Source organism: Crocuta crocuta, unplaced genomic scaffold (genome assembly GCF_008692635.1).
Source record: "Crocuta crocuta isolate KB4526 unplaced genomic scaffold, BGI_CrCroc_1.0 scaffold1247, whole genome shotgun sequence".
Taxonomy (NCBI): domain Eukaryota; kingdom Metazoa; phylum Chordata; class Mammalia; order Carnivora; family Hyaenidae; genus Crocuta; species Crocuta crocuta.
Window position 1 is genome coordinate 90,891 of NW_027532329.1, and position 21,674 is coordinate 112,564.

The window sequence follows — 21,674 nt, forward strand, 5'->3', positions numbered from 1 at the left end:
AACCTCATTAATGAGGACATATTTTCATTTTTCATGTTTCTAATTTTTTATAGAGATTATAATTAAGCTGGAGTCAATAAGCACTTTTTTTTAAATGATTTATTTAATTGTGAGAGACAGCGTGAGCAGGGGAGGGTTAGAGAGAGAGGGAGATACAGAATCTGCAACAGGCTCCAGGCTCTGAGCTAGCTGTCAGTACAGAGCCCAACACAGGGCTCAAACGCACCAACCGTGAGATCATGACCTGAACCGAAGTCGGACGCTTAACCTACTAAGCCACCCACGTGCCCCAATAACCAGTTTTTAAACTTAGGTTTCATGATCCTTTTGACTTCACACTTTTAAATGGAGACATTTCTCTTCAAAAGACGACATATGTCAGAATCCATCAAAAATTATTTTATTCAAATTACGTTTTCCAAAAGAGAGGGTTCTGTGCTAGTCGTCTTTGAAAGTTTTCATACCTACAAAAGAAGAACATTTACAAGAAAATTAAGATTTTTCATAATCTACCAAAAGACTTATTAAAAACAATCAATGTTAGATGTCCCTTCTAAATACATGAGATAACAAAGCCAAAAAATTAATCTGGAAGTTTCATGATTCTTATAAAAGGACACCAAGCATTGTGAGTTAAGTATGACTGGCTTGTAGCAGAGAGCACAAATCATAGTAAATTTTATTAAATTTTTATCTTCTGCAAATCTGACAGCTAGAAGGGACCTAAGAAAAAAAACAAATCTACCTCCTCCTCTCTCATTTCATAGAGTAGAGAGGAAGAATTTGTTCAAGGTCACATATCTACATTTTAACAAATCTCAAACCTAATACCTTCCAGGGCTATCCATGCTACACCATGCTACCACTGCTCAACAAATTCTCCTTATGCATCCCACCACTGGGATATTCAAAGTGAAAAGAATACCTATAAAACAGAAATACGGGAAAGCTGAGAAATAAATTTGATTAATCATCAAGTTAGGATGCAGTACAAACCACCCTAATGCCTTATACATGTCTACGGTAGACCAAGACTTTCTAAACTTATGAAAAAACTTTGCTTTGTACTTCAAGACTCCTATATGGTGACTTATAATTTAAAACACGTAAAAACTTACAATCCTTAATTGTGGTCCTGTGGTCATTTTCCTGACTTTATCAATTCATATGGCTACTATATAATAGAATATGTAGGGTAAAACATTTCTTGCAATGAACTCCAGAGTACACTTATTCACGGCATGCAGTATTAACCACAATTAATGTATGCTGATGTCCACAATAAAAGAATATGTTTAAATGTCAAAGAAGAAATACATTCACAGGTAAAAAATATATAAAAAATATATAAGGTGACTAAAAGCCTTAATATTCGAGATACAAAGTTTCCCATACCATTTCAGAACCACATTTGCTGGAATGAACATTTCAGATGGACTTGGTGTCATCTGGGCCTGAGACACAGCAAACGATGAAGCAAAATTGTAGAAGTTGTCCAACATCTTTTGTGTGAACTGAAAGTTAAGAATGAAGAGATTAATGAGTTATACCAAATATTCCACTTAGACCTGAGTAATTTTATTTAAAAATGTTTCTGCAGTAACCTGACTTTCAGGACTGTGAGTACTAAGTCTAATGCTATAAGTTAAGGAAAGTTGCAAAATGACGCTGTGGCAGAAAATCATAACAACCTGCCGTTAGTACTTTCTTTATATCTCCAAGTATTTCTGTGATGTTTAACTATTTTAATTTCATAACATATTCATTTTAGGGGAAAAAAGAAAACAATGTTTTTCCTTCAAAATATCTTTTCTCTCTACCTCTCTATATATAGTATGCCCCCTTCCTCAAATCCCACCCTCCTCAAATCAAACTACTTTCTCATACCTAAAATAGTAATAACCACCTCTAAGACATCTTTTTCTTGCCAGAAAGATAAAAGCTTAAATATAATGAAGTACCTTACTCGTTTTTATCTTTTTGCCTAATAATACGAAAGGTAATATAATCCAAGAGGCTACCATTAAGTTACTGGAACTAATAAACAGAGTTCGATAAAATCGTTAACTAAAATATCAGTAGCAGGGGGCGCCTGACTGGCTCAGTTGGTTAAGCGTCCGACTGCAGCTCGGATCATGATCTCACAGTTTGTGAGTTCGAGCTCCACATCGGGCTCTGGCCTGACAGCTCAGAGCCTGGAGCCTGTCTCACATTCTGCAACTCCCTCTTGCTCTGCCCCTCCCCAACTCATGCTCGCTCTCTCTCTCTCTCTCTCTCTAAGCTAATGAAATAAACATTTAAAAACATTTTTTAATAAAAGATCAATCTCAGGAAGAAAAAAACAACAGCAAATCTCCACAGTAGCAACAAAATTTTAAAATGTAACTTTAAAAGTTGCAATTCAGAATAGACACAGTCTATACATACCTAGGAAAACAGCTAAGACAAACTGATAAAACTTTCGTGGAAAATACAAGACTGTCTTGAGAGACAGAAAAGAAACCAAATGAAGAGACCTATACACCATGTTCAGTGGGAAGATACCACTCATGCATAGATGGGAAAACATAATATAACGGCAGCAATTCTCCCCAAATCAAACCTATAAATCCAATGTGATTTCCAACAAAATCAAATACATTTTTCGAGAAACTCAATAAGCTGATACTAAAATTATTATGTAGAATATCTAGGTTTATTTTGATGAGTAGGAGGAGGGGTTTGACCTACCAGGTATTAAGACTTTTCCTGGCTAAGGGACAGGCAAATAAACTAATTGGAATAGAAGAGAGAGGCCAAAAACGAATCTCAGCATGTGGACAACGTGATAATATAACAAAGATGCTATTAACTCTGAGTGAAAGAAAAAAAAAAAGATTAGCTTTCAATTAATGAGATTAGGACACCCACTTTTCCTAAAGGGAAAATGGAATTTAGATCCCTTTCCATACCACACATAAACAGAATTCAAAAAGTAAACGGTTAAAGGTTTAGTAACCATAAGAGAACATAAAAAACTTCACACATTAAGACAGCAAAAAGCTTCTGAAATACAAAAAAAAAATCATAAAAAGATTTTATTGTCCACACAAAAATATAACAATTGCATGCAAAAGATACAAAAAACAGTACTAAAAGACAAGCAACATTCTAGGAGAAAAACTTACAACATATAGAACAAAAGATTATTACCCAGAATAGGTAAGGACCTCTTCCCAAAAAGCTAAAATTAAAAACTGCCAAATAATCATGGAGGGGGCACTTGTGGGGATGAGCACTGGGTGTTATATGGAAACCATCTTGACAATAAACTATTTGTAAAAAAAAAAACAACAACAAAAACTGTCAAATAATACAATAAAAAATTGGGCAAAATATATAAATCGTCAATTGTTATAAAAAATACACACACACGTTAATGTGGAGAGAGAGAGAGAGAGAGAGAGAGCGAGCAGTCGCCTGGGTGGCTCAGTCAGTTAAGCCTCTGACTTCTGCTCAGGTCATGATCTCACAGTTCATGGGTTCGAGCCCCACGTCAGGCTCTGTGTTGATAGGTCAGAGCCTGGGGCTGTTTCAGATTCTGTGCCTCCCTCTGTCTCACTCTCAAAAATAAATAAAGATTTAAAAAAAATTTTTTAAAGAAAATTGGGCAAAACATATTAACAGTCAACTGCTATTAAAAAAAAATATATATGTATATGTATATTTATAGGCACCTGGGTGGCTCAGTTGGTTTAGCATCTGATTCTTGATTTCATTTCAGCTTAGGTCATGATCCCAGGGCTGTGGGACTGAGCCCTGTGACAAGCTCCACGCTGAGCCTGATACCTGTAGGGCACCTGAGTGGCTCAGTCAGTTAAGCATCGGACTCTTGATTTCTGCTCAGGTTATGATCTCATGGTTATAAGATCGAACCCCACATCGAGCTCCTCACTGGGCATGGAACCTGCTTAAGAGTCTCTCTCTCCCTCTCCCTCTCCCCCTGTTCCCTGCTTCCAGGCACTCTTTCTCAAAACCAAAAATGAAACCAAAACAAATGCAGGTCAAAATGAGAAAAGATGCTCTACTTCATCAGTAATTGAGAAATGCATATCAAAATAATAATGATATTCAAATTTCACCCATCAGTTTGGTAAAAATTTAAGGTCTTACATAAATATTAGTGAAAATATCTATCAATACAGAAACACTGTCTCATACAATTGCATACTATACAACAATTAAAATAGATTTCTTCCTTGTATAAATCTTCAAAACAATGTTGAATGAACAATAGCCAAGTTGCAGAAATTTGCAGAGTATACCATTTACATTCACTTTAAAAACATACAAAGGGGTAATCAAAAAGAAACATAGAGAAAACAAAAAAAAGGACAACACAAAAGAGAAATACAAGGATTTCCCCCAATAATGGTTAAAGAAAACAAAACCTTGACTATAGTTATGCAACAGACCCAGGGAATAATCAGTCCACAGGACAACAAAAAGGGGAGTTATGAGAAGGATATTCCCAAAACAAATTTAGAAACTGCTTTTTAAAAATATACTGAATGGGAATTTACACTTGGTAGAGTTGGAGCAAAATTAGACCTGGAAAGAGAAATCCATACAAAGGAAAAAGGCACTGATTAATCAAGAACAGTAGAGTTATGCAAGAAAGAAAATGTAATAATAGTATGTTGGCCCAGTTCTGAAAAACATTTAGTGATCATGATACTGAAAACTTTGAATATTAATTTAATGAAAATCAGTAATAAAATGGTTGGGGGGTGGTGCCTGGCCGCCTCAGTCAGAAGGGCACGTGACTCCTGATCTTGGGGTTGGGAATTTGAGCCCCACATTCGGTGTAAATCTTGGGCACCTTTGTGACGCAGGTAAGCCTCTCACTCCTGATTTTGGCTCAGGAGATCAAGCCCTGCATCAGGCTCCATGCATGGAGTCTGCTTGAGATTCTTGCTGTCCCTCTCCACCCCATTCACGCACACTCTCTCTTAACAATAAAATCTATAAAACAAACAAAAGAAAAAGGTGGGATGGGAGTCTGGGTGGCTCAGTTGGTTGAGTGACCAATTTTTGCTCAGGTCATGATCTCAAGATCCGTGAATTTGAGCTCCACATTGGGCTCTACGCTGCCAGTTGGTTCGGTTTCTCTTCCTTCCCTGCTTGCACACACTCTCTTTTTCAAAAATAAATAAGATAAACATGAAAAGAAAACAAAGGTGGGGATAAGAGATATCTCTGTATGCCAGGGAAGAGAGGAATGAGAGAGCTAAATCACATTAGGTATTGGTAAGTTGATGGAAAACACCACAGACAAATTGCTTAAGAACATATTAAGCAAGTTTTTTTTCTGACACATGGAAGTAAATACAGGAAGAAATCGGTCAAAAAAAAAAAAAATGAGAGGGGCGCCTGGGTGGCTTAGTCGGTTAAGCGTCCGACNATGAAAGTGAATGCTTTTAAGGACCAGAAAAAGAGCAGAATATAAGAAGTATAACTGAGGACAACGGTTTGCATGTAAAACTATGTGACATTTAAGCCATGTACATGTACTATTAATAAAAACTGAATGAAGGGGCACCTGGGCAGCTCAGTCACTAAAGCGTACGACTTCGGCTCAGGTTGTGATCTCACAGTTTGTGAGTTCGAGCTCCGTTATCAGGCTCTGTGCTGACAGCTCAGGACCTGAAGCCTGGTTCAGAATCTGTGTCTCCCTCTCTCTCTGCCACTCCCCCACTCGTATTCTGTCTCTCTCTTTCAAAAATAAATAATTAAAAAAAAAAACCTAAATGAAACAAGAGTAACCAGGAGTATAAATTAAAAACATGTTCAAACAAGTAGTGCTCTACATACGTTGTGACTGTATATAAATGTTTCTTTTAAAGTACTAACACAGGATGACAAAACTATATGAAGTTCGAAGAGTAGCTACTTGGAGAAGAATGGGAAGAAGAGAAGCATAGGCCACCAATCCTTGTTAGAAATACTTTTTTTTTTTTTAATTAGTAACAAGTATGGGAAATACCTGTTAAATCAAGGTGGAAGGCATTCAGCAGTCTTCTTATATTCTCCACTATGAAGAGAGCGCTATAAGAATGACTATTATTTGTCGACCTATTTTTATCCATTTTTGCTTAGAAAATCTCTGACACACAGTAGGCATACAATATTTGTGGGATATACTTTCCTCTATGTTTAAAATATTTCACAACAAAATATTTAATAAAAAGTATATAAGCTTTGGGGTGCCTAGGTGGCTCAGTTGGTTGAGGGTCCAGCTCTTGATTTGGGCTCAGGTCATGATCTCATGGTTTGTGGGACTGAGTCCCATGTTAGACTCTGTGCTAACAGTGTGATGCCTGCTTGGGATTCTCTCTCTCTCTCCCTCTCTCTCTCTGCCCCTCCCCCACTCTCTTGCCCTCCCTTTCTCTCCAAAGAAATGAATAAACATTAAAAAATACAACCCTTTATTTAAAAAGCTCAAATAATTTATAAGATATCTAGGGGTGCCTGGGTGGCTCAGTCAGTTGAGCGTCAGACTTTGACTCAGGTCATGATCTCATGGTTCATGAATTCGAGCCCTGTTTTGGGCTTGGTGCTGACAGCTAGCTTAGAGCCCGGAGCCTGTTTCAGAGTCTGTATCTCCTCCTCTCTTTGACCCTCCCCTGCTCATGCTGTCTCTCTCTCAGAAATAAAACATTAAAAAAAAAAAGATATCTAGAGTAAAAAGTCTTCTAACCCTCTCCAGGAATAGTATAACTTTGGTATATATTTTTCAGACATTTTTCTGTCTATATGGGATATTATTAACTATTGCTTTAGAACTTCCTTTTTTCAGCACAGCAGTACATTTTTGTAATTACTGAAAAAACAAACAAGAGTAAGACCCAGACTCTATCATTCTTAATTCAGCCCATTCTCAAAAGATCATGTGACAAGTTTGCCTTTAAATTCATGGCTAAAACCCTAAAGAGTATGCTACCCAGCAAATTCATAGGTTCCCTGTCCATTTACACTCCTCCTCTTCTTGTGGACCTATTTAGTAACTCTTTTGCCTTAAATATCCAATATTCCTTTCTCCTCAATCTTAGCTGATGACCTTGTTTCCTAGTTCACTGAACAAACAGAAGGAATCAAGAGAGAACGTGCACAAGTTCTCATCACCAACTTTACCGACCTCCTGCATCCATATCCATATGTTCATTACTACGAGAACTGTCCATCATCCTATTTAATGTACTCTCGTTTCCTATTCAAGGACACCACGTCAGCAACTCTCCCCACGCTCCTCCATCACTAGTTTTTCATTAACGCTTCATTCCCGTAAGTCAAACATGATGTAATATCTCCCATTAAAAATAGTAAAAACAAACAAAAAAAAAGGTCCCTCTACCCACAGCCCCCTCAAGTAACCAAACCATTTATCTGCCGTCCTCTACAACTATATTCCTCAAGAGTCATCGATACTCACTACTGTTTCCACGTCCTCTTCTCCAACTCACTCCAAACTCCCTCACTACCACCTGAACTCTTATCAAACTCTTTATTGGCTTCTATCTTGCTGAATCCAGTGGTTACCTCTTAGCCTTCATCTCAACCCACTGGCAAGGCTACTACTGATACTTCTTTCTTTAAATCCAGTCTTTGCTTGGCTTCCAAAACACTAATTTTGAGGTCTCCTCCTACCTGAATGCTCTTTTTCTTTCTCTTCCTTTCTTAAGCTTCTCAAATTTGAAATGGCCCTGGGCTCAAATTTTCTATTTATAATTATTTCTCTAGTAATGACAATCCTACAAAACTCTAGATACTATCTCTACACTGATAACTCCCACAGTTTGATCTGTGTCCCAGACCTCGCTCTTGAACTGTAGACTTGTCATCCCCTGCTAGATGTCTAACAGGCATCCCAAACTTAGTACAACCAAAATCCAACTCCTGATTCCACTCCTGCTCATACCTGTGTTCAGTATTCCTGTGTGCAACTTCCTCAGGCCAACATCCTTGGGCCACAGTTGTCTCTCTTTAATCTCAGCCCTTACATGTGATCCATACCATGAAGCACTACTGGTTCCACTTTCAAATTATCACCAGAAATCAACTATAGGCATACCTCGGACATAATGCTGTTCAGTTCCAGCCACTGCAGTAAAGTGAGCCAAGTGAACGTTTCCGTTTTCTAGTACAGATAAAAAATATGTTTACACTACACTGTAGCCTGTTAAGTATGCACTACCCCTATCGGACAAAATGTACATACCTTCATTAAAAAAATACTTTCTTGCCACAAAATGCTAAACATTACCTGAGCTTTCAGTGAGTCATAATCTTTCTGTTGATGGAAGGTCTTGCCTCAATGTTGATGGCTGCTGACTGATCAAGGGTGGTGGCTTTTGAAGATTGGAATGGCTGAGGCAATTTCTTAAAAGAAGACAACAATGAAGTCTGCCTCACAGATTAACTCTTCTCTTCACTTGAACCCTTAGAGGCCATGGTAGGGTTATTAATTGGCCTAATGTCAACATTGTGGTCTCAGGGAATAGGGAGGTCCAAGGAGACGGAGAAAGATGGGGGAATGGTTGCTAGGTGGAGCAGTCAGAAAATACACAACACGTAGCAATTAAATTCTCTGTCTTATATGGGCACCCCATGTTTGGGGCTCATGGTGCCCCAAAACAATTACAAGGGTAATACCAAAGCTCACTGATCAGAGAGCACCATAACAAATACAATAACCAAAAAGTTTGAAATATTGCAAGAATTACCAAAATGTTCAAAGAGACATGAAATGAGCGATGTTGCTGGGAAAATTGTGCTGACAGATCGGCTCCATTCAGGGTTGCCACAAACCTTCAATGTATGTGTGTGTGTGTGTGTGTGTGTGTGTATATAAAACAACCCATTGGGGCACCTAGGTGGCTCAGTTGGTTAAGCATCCGACTTCAGCTCAGGTCATGATCTCACAGTTCGTGAGTTCAAGCCCCGCATCAGGCTCTGTGCTGACAGCTAGCTCAGAGCCTGGAGCCTGCTTCAGATTCTGCGTCTCATTCTGTCTCTTATCCTCCCCTGCTCACGCTGTCTCTATCTCTTTCTCAGAAATAAATAAAACATTAAAAATTTAAAAAAAAAAAACAACATTAGAGGGGCACTATAGTAAAGCGCAATAAAACAAGATATGCCAGTACTTGTAATCACCTTCACATCCACCTTCCAAGACTTCACTGGTTCAAGTCATTATCATCTCCCATCTAGATTTTCATAAGAGCCTCCCAATTATTCTTCCTCCTCCCCTTTCCAGTGTCTCTCCAAAAATGCAAAAGTAATCCTTTTAAAATTTAAGCTAGATCCTTTTACTCTTCTCAAAACTCTCTCATGTCTTCTTTTCCAAACAGAATATTAGCTAAAGTCCTTATAAAACCTAATGAAGTGCCATGATTTTATCCTATGTCTACCTCCCCAATTACTCCCATCTCATCTCCCATCTCTCACCCTTGTTCACTGGACTCCAGCCACAAAGACCTTCCTTCCTATTATTTTTCAAACAATAGATTTCTACCTTAGGGCTTTTGTATTAGCTACTCCTTTGCCTACATCATTCTCCCCTTTAGTCTTTTGTCATACAGATGTTAAAAGTCAGTCATCATGGAGGTGCCTGGGTGACTCAGCTGGTTGAGAGTCCAGCCTCGGGCTCAGGGCATGATCTCCCAGTTCATGAGTTCAAGCCCCGCACCAGGCTTGCTGCTGTCAGGGAGGAGTCAGCTTCGGATCCTCTGTCCCTTCTCTCTCCATACCTCCCCCACACATGCTCTCTTAAAAATAAACATTTGAAAAATAAGTCAATCATCATGGAATTATATCAGTGTAAGCTCCTTAAGGAAAAGAATCTTGATTATAAAATTCACAACCATACACCTACGACCTAGTATACTAACTGTGGGAGGGGAAAAAAGTTAATATTTAGTCTGATGTTTAAATTGCATTGAGCTATTTCATCACTATAAAAACAAGTCTCGTCAAAGCATTTACAAATTTTAAAAGTACCTACAGAAGAAAGCAGATGAGTTTAAATTATCCACAGAAGCCAGTAACTTATGGCACACGTATTCACCTTCACTTTTACATGTTTTCTACCATGAAGCTTATTTTAAAGTACAGAATTGGCTTTTAAAATTCCTTTAGAAAATAATGAAATGTGCATTGCATTACCTGAGTGAATGAGTCAACTGATGATACAGCAGCATTGCCTACTGGAGTCTGTTGAGCCAAACTGTCCAATAATTCCACTGAAATTCCAATCTGAGCAACAGATGGAGTTCGGACAATATTCATGGCTCCAAAAGGGTGTCGACTTCCTTCTCCTGAAAGAAATTAACATGTACCACAAATTTCAAGTTTGATTGTAGCCAAATTCCTTTGTAAATATGTTCAAAACCTCTGACCTACATGCACAAAAAAGTTACTATATAAAAGCTTGTTTCTTTTCACATAAATGTAAAAGGCTAGTTTTTACCACAATAACAAAGAAAGCTCGAATTTTCCCCACCAGTTAAAAGATGTTACTTCTCTGAAACTTATTAAAACTACTGCAAATAACAATGAAAAGGAACAGAATGAGAAAAATAAATGAATAAGCATTAATTACATTAAAAATTCTCAACGCTAATTCCAAGGGAGGAATATTTTTTTAAAGATTTTTAAAATTAGTTTTAACATTTTCTCATCATTCCACTAAAGAAAGATTATTACTGATAAATGACATGCTATATTTTACTAATGGTCATGGATCATTCCCACTTTATATCTGATGATGTTATCAAATGAGCAGTGAAGAAGCTTATTAATGGAAAATACCCAATAATTTTTCCCTTTACAAATCAATGTATCATTAGGTATACATCTGAGCCTGTAAGTGCCATCTAGCTTATACATGGAAAAGATAGGCCAATCTTTTTAATCCACATATGAAATAATCAGAAAAGTTAGTCTGAAAGAAAAAATTCATACAATAGATTTTTGGATAATCTGCTGTTTTCACAGGACCATAAAATGTTTAATCAAATATTGAAGAACAAAAATCAGGGGCAACACATGCCTAATAACTAGAACATGCCTTACAAATACCAAAACTCTCCTTAATTTTCAAGCATATAAATAAAAACCATAATGTATTTTTCTGTAATCTAAAAATACAACACACATATATACACACACACTTCTAAGTATGACTAGTTTAAGATAGTGTCAGTAGTTTCAAATTAACTGTTTTATTACATTTCCACATACTTACGAATTTTCCAGGTTTCTGTATTTTCTGGTCAGACAACATAATTTGTAGGATTTCAGTTTTTAAACACATCAAGACTTGTTTTGTGGCCTATATATGGCTTATCCAAAACACTGCTCCATGTGCACTTAAGAATGTGTGTTCTGTTGTTGTTGGGTAGAATGCTTTGTAAGTCTGTTGGGTCTAGGTGGTTTAGTGTTCACTAATAGTCATAATAAAAAGAAATAGTCATCTATTTCCTTGACGATTTTCTGTCTAGTCATTCTATCCACTACTGAAGTAGGGTTCTAAAGTTTCCAACCTTTATTAAACTATATTCTCCTCTCAATCCTGCCATGTTTTGCCTCATGTATTTTGAGGTTCTGTTGTTGGGTGCAAACGAGTTTTTAATTGTTATTATCTTTCTGATAGACTGACCCCTTTATCATTATATAATGTCCTTCCTTATCTCTCATAATAATTTTTGTCATACATCTATTTAGTCTGATTTCAACCCAGCCATTTAAGCTCTTTTTTAGTTACTGTTTGCATAGTTAATGATGCATTTTTCATCCTTTCCTTTCATCCACTTTGTGTCTGAATCAATAGTTGATCCTATGTTTTCATCTATTCTGAAAACCTCTGCCTTTTAACAAAAGAATTTAATTTTGCTATTGTACCATATTAATTCTCTTATCATTTGTTTCACTATATATTTTTTCCAGCTATCTTTTACTATACCATTTTTCCAATTTAGTGGTTGCACATCTTAATTTATAACAACCTAGTTTGGATTAATACCCATTTAATTTCAGTAGGACACAAAAACTTCACTCCTACAGAATTTCTGTTTTGTCATAAATTACTTCTTTATAAATAGCATGCCCATAAACATGGGTTTATAATTTCTGTTTTATGCAGTGATCTTTTATATCAAATGGAGGAATTATAAACAAAATGTACTCTACAGATTTTAATAATTACCTATGTAGTTACCTGTACCTGTGTGTTTTCCTTCATGTGAATGCAAATTATTGTCTCATGTCCTCTCTTTTCAGCCTGAAGGAGACTCTTGTATTTCTTGTAGGCTAAGTCTTTAAGCAATGACTCTGGTCTTTTTTTTTTTTTTTTTAATCTGAGAATGTCTTCACCTCTCCTTTATCTCTGATGGATAGTTTTCACAGAGAATTCTTTACAGTTTTTCTTTCAGTGCTTTATGTCATCCTAATGTCTTTAGACTCCATTATTTCTGGTAAGAAACCAGCTGCTAAGCTAAGAATCCTTGTATTTGAGGAGTTGATTCTCTTGCCACTTTCAAGATTCTCTCTGTCTTTGACAATCTGATTATGATAGGTTGTGGTATGGAGATTATCTTACTTGGAGTTTATGGAACTTCTTAAATGTGTGTTTTTCATCAAATTTACAAAGCTTTAGGGCATGATTTCTTCAAATATTCTTTCCTCCTCTTCTCTTCCTTTCACAATTCCTATTATGCATACATTGGTATACTTGACAGTAGCTCATAGGTCTCACAGACTGCCGATTTTTCTTCTTTTAGCTCTTCAAACATGTATTTCAACTGACCTCTCTTGAAGTTCACGGACTCTTTCTTTGGCCTACTCCAAACTATTGAAACCATCTAGTGAACTCTTCATTTACTACTATTACTTTTCAGCTCCATCATTTATGGGTAGCTCCTTTTGATAGCTTCTCGATTGATATTTGATGGCATTATCATTCTCCAGGTTCTTTAACTTTCAGTAAGTCCAAGGTCATAATGCTTCCTAGGGACAGTTTCTGTTCATTTCTTCTCTCAAAGGGCCTTACTTTCTTATTTCTTTGCATGCTTCATAAAACTTTTTATTGAAAACTGGATGTTGAATATTACAGTGTGGCCAATCTAAAAATCGGATGTTTCCCCTCCTTTGGGTTTTCTGTTAATATATACTGTTTCCTTAATGACTTTTCTGAACCAGTACTATGAAGTCTGTATGTTTTTGTCATGTGTGACCACTGACATCTCTGTTCTATTAGCTTAGTGGTCAGCCAGTGACTGGAAAGACACTGCCTTAAAAGTCTGGAACCCAAAAATTCTGCTAGTCTTTGCAGATGGGCTCTGTGTGTTGGCATGTCCCTTTAACACTAACCAGGCAGTTTACAATTCTGCCTTAGCCCTCACTTCCTGCCCATGCAGAGCCCCAAAGTCAGACAGAAGAACAAACTTAGAACCAAGAACAAACCTTGCTTGTTCCTGCCGGAGCACGTAAACAGTCCTGACTGTATACAATCTTTGAGGTTTCCAAAAATTTCCAGGTCGAAGACCTCAAAGTCCTTCTTCCCCAAAATACCTTATTCCCAGCCTTTCCTCTCAAGCTTTTCAGTCTGTCTTTGCTCCAATTGCTGTCAGTGCTTCAGGCAGCAGTGACAAAGTAAATATTTTTGACAAACACTCCCAAGGTTGCCATTTCAGTGAGATAAAGGAAAGTCTTTTCAGACTGTTAAGGAAAACCACCAGACAAACCAAAACAGATTACAGTCAACTCCTGAGCAACATAGGTTGGAACTCTGAATTCACTTGCACAGATATTTTTATAGTACGATACTGCAAATGTACTCTCCTTGTGATTTAATTTTTTTCTTGCCTATTTTTTCTCTAACTTATTATATATATAGTATATGTAACACCTATACAAAATACATGTTACTCAACTTTTATGTTATGAGTAAGGCTTCCAATCACCAGTAGGTTATTAGCAGTTATATTTTGGGGAAGTCCAAAGTTACATGAAGGTTTTCAACTGCACAGAAGGTAGGTGCCCCAACAACCACCATGTTGTTCAAGGGTCAACTGTAATTATAACGTGTTGCGAATGAGGTCTATTTGGCTCTCTCTGGTACCAGTACCAAGAACATGGGCTACCACTGAAATGAGGAACAGGGAATGGGTCCAAAGTAAGTTAAAATGCCACAAAGCCTGCTATTCTTACCTAGATTCAGTGGTTTTCTTGGTTAAATGCTCCCCTGGTTACTATAAACTTTTGGTTAGTTTCCAGAGTTCTGAAAAACATTGACAGTTTTTTGCCAATTTTTGCTGCTGTTGTTGCTTTTATGGAGGGATGGACTGTTGTAGTTCTTTTGAGGTTTTAATTGTTTTAAACCTAGAATTATGCTAAGTCCAAAAAGTGTACTGCTATTTGTCTGCGTAACAGGTTCCAAAGACCTCAATCGAGGAAACCTTATGTTGCCTTAGTTTTAACTTAGTTTCTGCCTTTCAAGCAGAAAGCCTTGTCATCTCTAACCTCCTCTTTGATGACATGTAAGCTGTTGGCAAATTACTATGTAAAACTGGCTTAAGACCCATTGTAAGAGATGGGGACTAAGGAAATACTCTGACTTCATTTTAAAGCTCTTCTAGGACTAAAACAACTTAAGCAGGGGAGGGAGGGAGTCCAAAGTCTTCGGCAACCTTTATATTTTCAAGGAGAAAATTATATCATTCTTTTATTGCTTTTATTTCACTCTTATTCTCAAAATGGGCTTGACACAGTGGTTGAGAACCTTCAAGTACAAAGGTTCTCGTTTGTAAGCTATAAAATACTAGGGAGAAATATTGGGACATAATATACAAACTTAGTATTTAATTTTGGAACTGAATTCATGACAATAATAGTGAAAAGGAAAACACAATCAATTAAACTGAGTCTTAGTGTCAAAAGGGTAAACAAAAACAGAGGAAGTAAAACATCCAACCTGGTCTTGAAGAAAAAAATTAGATAAATTCCTCAATAACATTCTAATAGTAAAAGCAGCAGAAAATCTTTCAAAGGTGTTTCTCAAAATGTCCCTCTTCAACGCAAGTCAAGAGCCTAACACAAGGCACAACTCAGATGAGAATTCTACAAGAAACTAGTCTTTTACTGTTAGTATACAAGGGAAAGCAGTCATCGTCATTTACGAGTTGGGTCTAATGGAGTCTCTAAATATATATATATTTTAAAAGTTATTTTACAAAAAATGTTCACAGGAAATTAGTGAAAGACAACTTATAATAAGTATTTAATAAGTATTAAAATATAACAAATCCAAATACTCATCCCACATTTCCCAGTTTTTTATGTTTATATATAACCAAAATGAGCCATTCTCTGAATACAATTGTTCACCATTATGAATAAATGTGGGACATATCCATCTTAGAAATCTAACTCCTGATTTTAAACATATATTCTAAGAGGTTCTAACTTATCATCACTTCTTCTAACAACTGCATTGTCACAATGCAATACTTCAAATCTTAAAATTATGAACAACTGAATGGCTCATAACTTGTCGAAGGATGGCCATCTTCTTTGATTCACAATTTGCAAAACACTGTCATTTTTGGACTTATAAAATTATTTAGAATAATCAATCCAATTAATTGGTTTCAGCACTACACCTACTGCTTTCTAATTACCATGCATACACACCCACTTTCAGCAATGTCCACTTACAAAGTGTATCAATTTTAAAGAAAAAACATGAAAGATTCCCAGTATACATCATTTTATTACATGTTAAAGACTTTGTCACAAAATACTGTATGATTAACTCCTCTTTGTTAAATAACTAAATGGGTAGGAGTACCATCTTTTCTTTCGGCCCTTCGAAATAAACTGCTCCATTATCAGTATTTTAGTATGAGAAAATTCACCCAAGACAATATCACCCAAGACAAAATTCACTGAAGACATAGTCTGAGACCTCACTTATATGATCAAGTTCACCATCATCATTAGAGTTTAGGATGCTATTTGCCTTTTTATATTCATTGTCTTATTCATACAATAACTGAAAAATGTTCCTGTCAATGTTCTCTTTACAATTACAAACAAAACATAACAAACTATGAATTCCTAATTCTGTTCAATATAAGCAAAGAACAGACCATAAAGACGGTGTCTCCAGTCTCCTTTTAACTTCTTGAAGGATGAAATGTTCTTTTGGATAGGGCTATGTGAAACTGTACGATAATGCAATGGCAACTAAGGTGCACACAGCAAATTTGGCCCACAACCTATTTTCATATGACCTATGAGCTAAGAATAGTTTTTACCTTTTAAAAGGGTTATTTAAATAGAATATTCTACAGGGGTGCCTGGATGGCTCAGTTGGTTAAGTATCTCCTGATATCAGTTCAGGGTGTGATATCGCAGTCCTGAGATAGAGCCCTATGCTGAGTGAGCGTGAAGCCTGCTTGGGATTCTCTCTCCCTCTCTTTGCCCCTCCCCTGACCCCTCACACACACATGCTCTCAAAAAGATAAATAAACATTTTTAAAAAAGTACATGCTACAGAGACCATATGTGGCCCACAAAGCTTAAAATACATACTATCTTATCCTTTACAAAAATGTTTGCTAACCGCTGCTGTAAGTAACTCCATCATTCTTCCACTGCCTCATAATTACAGCCTCTTTTTAATTATTGCAGAGCTGAGAGTACTTGACATGTAATGAGTAATTCCTTGCAAAGGAATGACATAGCAAAATGTTTCATGATATACGAAAAATAAGATTTCTAATATCACCAAATGCATCTTAGATTTATAAAACGGTCCAGTAGTTCCACATGGCAATTGCAATATAGAATGACTTTTAAAAATATGGAAGCAAATGTTCTAGTCTTTAGTAGACCTCTACAAAAGAATAAAACTCATGAAATATCAGTCTAAGAGTTCTATCGTAAAAAGAAACTAAAAATTAAAAGTGAGTCAATTGGTGAAGATATGGTAGATGTGCATGGCAACAAAGACATGACTAAAGGAAGCACTTGTTCTAAAATAAGTAATTCACTTAAAAGTAGCATTTGAATATGAAATATGGTAAAAAAAACTACATAAAATGGCTTAATTATGCCTGCATAAAAGCCTTCTTGGCATTGAATATAAATATTTAGAAATCAGTAGTCTATTTCTAAAACCTCTTTGCTTCATTTCTACTGATAGCCTCACAAGTCTGAAATTACACTTTTCACTCATGCATAGTTCAAGAGCAAAGTGACCATCAAGAGTTTATCAACTATATTTTAAACTAGATAAAAATGACTTATGTATCTGACATTATAATATATCTAGAATTTGAATGTCTGGTTTTTTTTTTTTTTTTTTAACATTTTTTCATATTTTTGAGAGTAAGAGAGAGAATGTGAGTAGGGGAGGGGCAGAGAGAGAGGGAGACCCAGAATTCAAAGCAGGCTCCAGCCTCTGAGTTGTCCGCATAGAGCCCGGTGCGGGGCTTGACCCACAAGTGGTGAGATCATGACCAGAGCCAAAGTCGGATGCAGTTTTTTAAAACATTTATTACTGAGAGACAGAGACAGAAAATGAGCATGGGAGTGGAAGAGAGAGGGGGACACAGAATTAAAAGGAGGCTCCACTCCGAGCTGTCAGCACAGAGCCTGACGCGGGGCTTGAACCCACAAACTGCAGATCATGACCTGAACCAAAGTTGGACACTTAATCGACTGAGACACCCATGGGCCCCTAGTACTTGAATGTCTGAAATGTAGTTAAACAAGCAATATTTACCAAGTTCATCACTTGGTAAATATTACAGTATTTAATAAAGTCCATCACTGTGCCCTATAAACATACAGTAAATGATACAAACAGAGCTTACATTCTAATGGGAGCAGTAACAGATACTTAATCTTTCTGAATAGGCTTCATTTTCTGGGTGATTTTTAAGATCTTTCCTAGGTCTTTCTATAATTTTATAAAAAATAATAACCATTCATTAAGTACCAACTACATGACAGGCACTATTATGCATTTTGCATTTGTTATCTCTGATGCTCACAAAAACACTTGCACTGTAGGTATTAGGATATCCCTTTTACCTGAAATCCCCTCTAAAGTTAAATAAGTTGGTCAAGATTACAGGCTACTAACTAGGATTCAAAATAGCTCTATCAAACTCTAAAGTTTATACTCATTCTAGTTCATTATCCCATCTGTTTATACAATCTGTTTATACAATCTCCATGATATGAACTCTTCATTAATTTTTACTCAGCACTTAGTTTACAAGAAGCCATTTAAGAAAGCAAGTCAAGAAATGTCAGGAAGTAAAAGGTTTCCTTGCATTTTGGCTTACTAGCTCTATTTCATGTGAATAGATTAATAGTATCATCTTGAACTCATGTTGTCCTTTCTAATCCCCTTGACAAGCTCAACCCAATTTTAAAACAAAAACTAGAATAAGTGTAAAAGTTTCCTCCTGGCAACTGAACTAAATGAATTTAGAGAATGTATGTCATATGCAGAGAAAGCCAAAGTGAGGACATTAAAATATGGCAAGCCCAAAAAGAGCAGAATTATAAAGAAGAAATTCAAATGATGATTTATAATAAACTTTAAAAACATTTCTTAAAAATTCCTCTTGGGTGCTAACCTTTTTTCGCAGTTATTTATTTTATTTTTTTTACAAATAGTTTGTCAAATTAGTTTCCACATAACATCCAATGCTCATCCCCACAAGTGCCTCCTCCATGCCCATCCCCCCTCCCCCCACATCCATCAGTCCTTTCAGTTATTTTTAACGTCACTGTCATGACAAACAAAGGCTGAGCAACTGTGCCAGAATAAAGACTGAACAATTAAATGCAATGCACGATACTAACAGGATCCTAGATGAAGGCAATAATGCCTGTTACTAAAGGTATTATTAGGAAAATTGGTAAAACTTTCATGTATCCTCTGTATTAGACAAGAGTATTGTATTCATCTTAAGTTTGCTGAATTTGATTATTATACTATGATTACATAAGAGAATACCTTTGTATTCTGATATATTTAGGAGTAAAGGGGCATGATATCTACAATTTATTCTCAAAAGTTTGAGGAAAAAAAATATTTACATACACACATGTATATAGATCTCCAGAGAATGCTATAAAAAATATACCAAAACTGATGAATGTTGGGAAAAGAACATAAGAACTTCTTTATACTATTCCTGTCATTTCTAATTTTAAAATTATTTCAAAATAAAGTTGTTTTAAATCCCTAATGCAAAAAAAGAATTTTTAAGTATCAGAACAGATACTTTTAGAGTTTCATTTCAAACTAATAGTACCTCACAGTAAGGCCAGGGTGAAAGAAAAGAAAGAAAAAAAGAGGGGCGCCTGGGTGGCTCAGTTGGTTAAGCGTCTGACTTCGGCTCAGGTCATGATCTCACGGTTCATGGGTTCGAGCCCCGCGTCGGGCTCTGTGCTGACAGTTAGCTCAGAGTCTAGAGCCTGCTTCTGATTCTGTGTCTCCCTCTCTCTCTGACCCTCCCCTGCTCACGCTGTCTCTCTCACTCAGAAATAAATAAAACATTAAAAAATTAAAAAAAAAAAGAAAGAAAAAAGAAAGGAAAGAAAGAAGGATCAAAGGAAGGAAGGAAAGAGAAAGAAAGAAAGAAAGAAAGGAAAGAAAGAAAGGTAAAACTCCACTACAAGGTGCCAAATCTACATTGAAGGCCTAAAACATTAAAATATTACCTTTTCTAGGGGCGCCTGAGTAGCTCAGTTGGTTAAGCAACTGACTTCAGTTCAGGTCGTGATCACACAGTTTGTGGGTTCAAGCCCCGCATTAGTCTCTGTGCTACAGCTCAGAGGCTGGAGCCTGCTTTTGATTCTGTGTCTCCCTCTCTCTCTGCCCCTCCCCTGCTCATGGTCTGTCTCTCTGTCTCTCATAAATAAAACATATTAAAAAAAATTTTTTTAATTACTTTTTCTCAAATAAGAGCATTCTACAAAGCTCTACTTCATTATTTACTCCAGATAAATATATGATCCCTCTTCTTTATACCACAGGTGATTTGAAGAACTATTTCCTGTTCTTCTATTAAGTACAATCACATATTAAAGCGCTACAAACAGTAAAAAATATTTGTAAAGTTCCAAGTTCCACATATATTTTTATTATATCTGACCTAATGACCTACTCCCCCACCTGCTCTTCCAATCTTGGCCTCTTCTGTTTCCCATCCTCCTCACAATTCTCCACTGCAGACGTCACTGGCATTCTCCCTGACTGAGGCATTGAACCATTTCCTCATTGTCTTGTGAAACACTTTACAAATAGTTAACCTACAGAGAAAAGGAAGGTTTAAGTTGAACTCTGTGTGTATGAAAGAGTATGTGGAGGTGGCTTAAACAAACTCTTCAAATTGTATAGGAATTCCGCAAATATTTACCTTTGACAGACATATGTGTCTAAGTATGCATAAATGTACATAACAGAAATTCTTTCAGTTACATATTTTTAGTAAGAGAAACTGCTTCCACCTTCCAAATGTAGAATCAAAATTTTAAACCTTTTCTTAAAAGATCTTGGACTCATGCTTATATATTATGAACCAAACTTTCTTAAAGTTAACATTACATGGCACCTTATTATTCACAGCTGTTACAGGTTTTAACAGATGTTTAAGTTATTACAAATGGACACCTGCACGTAGTTGACCTACTATATGAATGCTGAGCTTTCCTAATCATCTTACAGTTTAATGATACTAGATAATACTTAAACACTCAGGGAATAGTTTAAGAAAAAAAATTCAAGAAGTACTGTGAGATCTGACAATATTAATAGAAAACTAGAAAAAAGTTAAGTATATGTGGAACATGGATTTCTAATTACAGATACTTTCTATGTTAATGATAGGACACACACATCAAAAAAATAAAAATAAAAACTGCCTATCTCCCAAAAGACCTCAAGAAAATTAAAGATGCAGCCCAATGAAAAATTCCCAGATCAACCTGGACTTGATCATGAAATGGTTCTTCGACCAAAGCAAAGGTAAGTAAATAATCCTTTTGCCTTTGGTATTCAACTCTGAAAGCTATGAAAATTCTGAATTCTGAGGAAATATGTAGATTATTTACTACAGACTGTTAGGCTTCAGTTATCCAGATCTGACTCTCTCACATGCTAGTTAAGAGTTGCAATACTGGGGCGCCCAGGTGGCTCAGTCAGCTGAGCATCTGACTCTTGTTTTCGGCATGGGTCATGATGATCTCAGGTTCATGGGATTGAGCCCCACATCGGGCTCCACGTGCAGCATGGATTCTCTCTCCCTTTTTCTCTGTCTCTCTTCTGCCCCTCTCCCCAACTTGTGTGCTCTCTCTCTCTCTCTCTAAAAAAAATAAGATAAAATTAATTTAAATTAAAATAAAACAGAGCTGCAATGTTCAATGGTGGTATGAAGATGATAAAAATAGGATATAAATATCTTTAATTCAAAATAAGTCACCATAATGTGATTATTGTCATATCGCTCTTGTCACTATATTCAGAATTTCCTGAGTGGGCCGACATAGAAAATAAAACTAGAGATAAGGCCCTATAAAATGACAAGATCCAGTTTCATAGTTATCATATA

General features: G+C 36.4%; 1 protein-coding gene across 2 annotated transcripts in view; it reads right to left on the bottom strand.

Moving 5' to 3' along the window:
- Positions 1–378: 378 nt before the first annotated feature.
- HIKESHI (heat shock protein nuclear import factor hikeshi) overlaps positions 379–21,674 on the bottom strand; it is a 43,609-nt gene continuing 22,313 nt past the window's right edge. Inside the window, exons 3-5 of one of the 2 annotated variants that reach the window (XM_077778415.1) lie at positions 10,204–10,355; positions 1,396–1,514; positions 379–925 (exon numbers count right to left, since the gene is read on the bottom strand). In XM_077778415.1, the coding sequence (XP_077634541.1) occupies positions 850–925; positions 1,396–1,514; positions 10,204–10,355 (347 nt within the window). In that variant the 3' untranslated portion in view covers positions 379–849. The remainder of the gene's footprint in view (positions 926–1,395; positions 1,515–10,203; positions 10,356–21,674) is intronic. The other variant, XM_077778416.1, reaches the window with a different exon arrangement.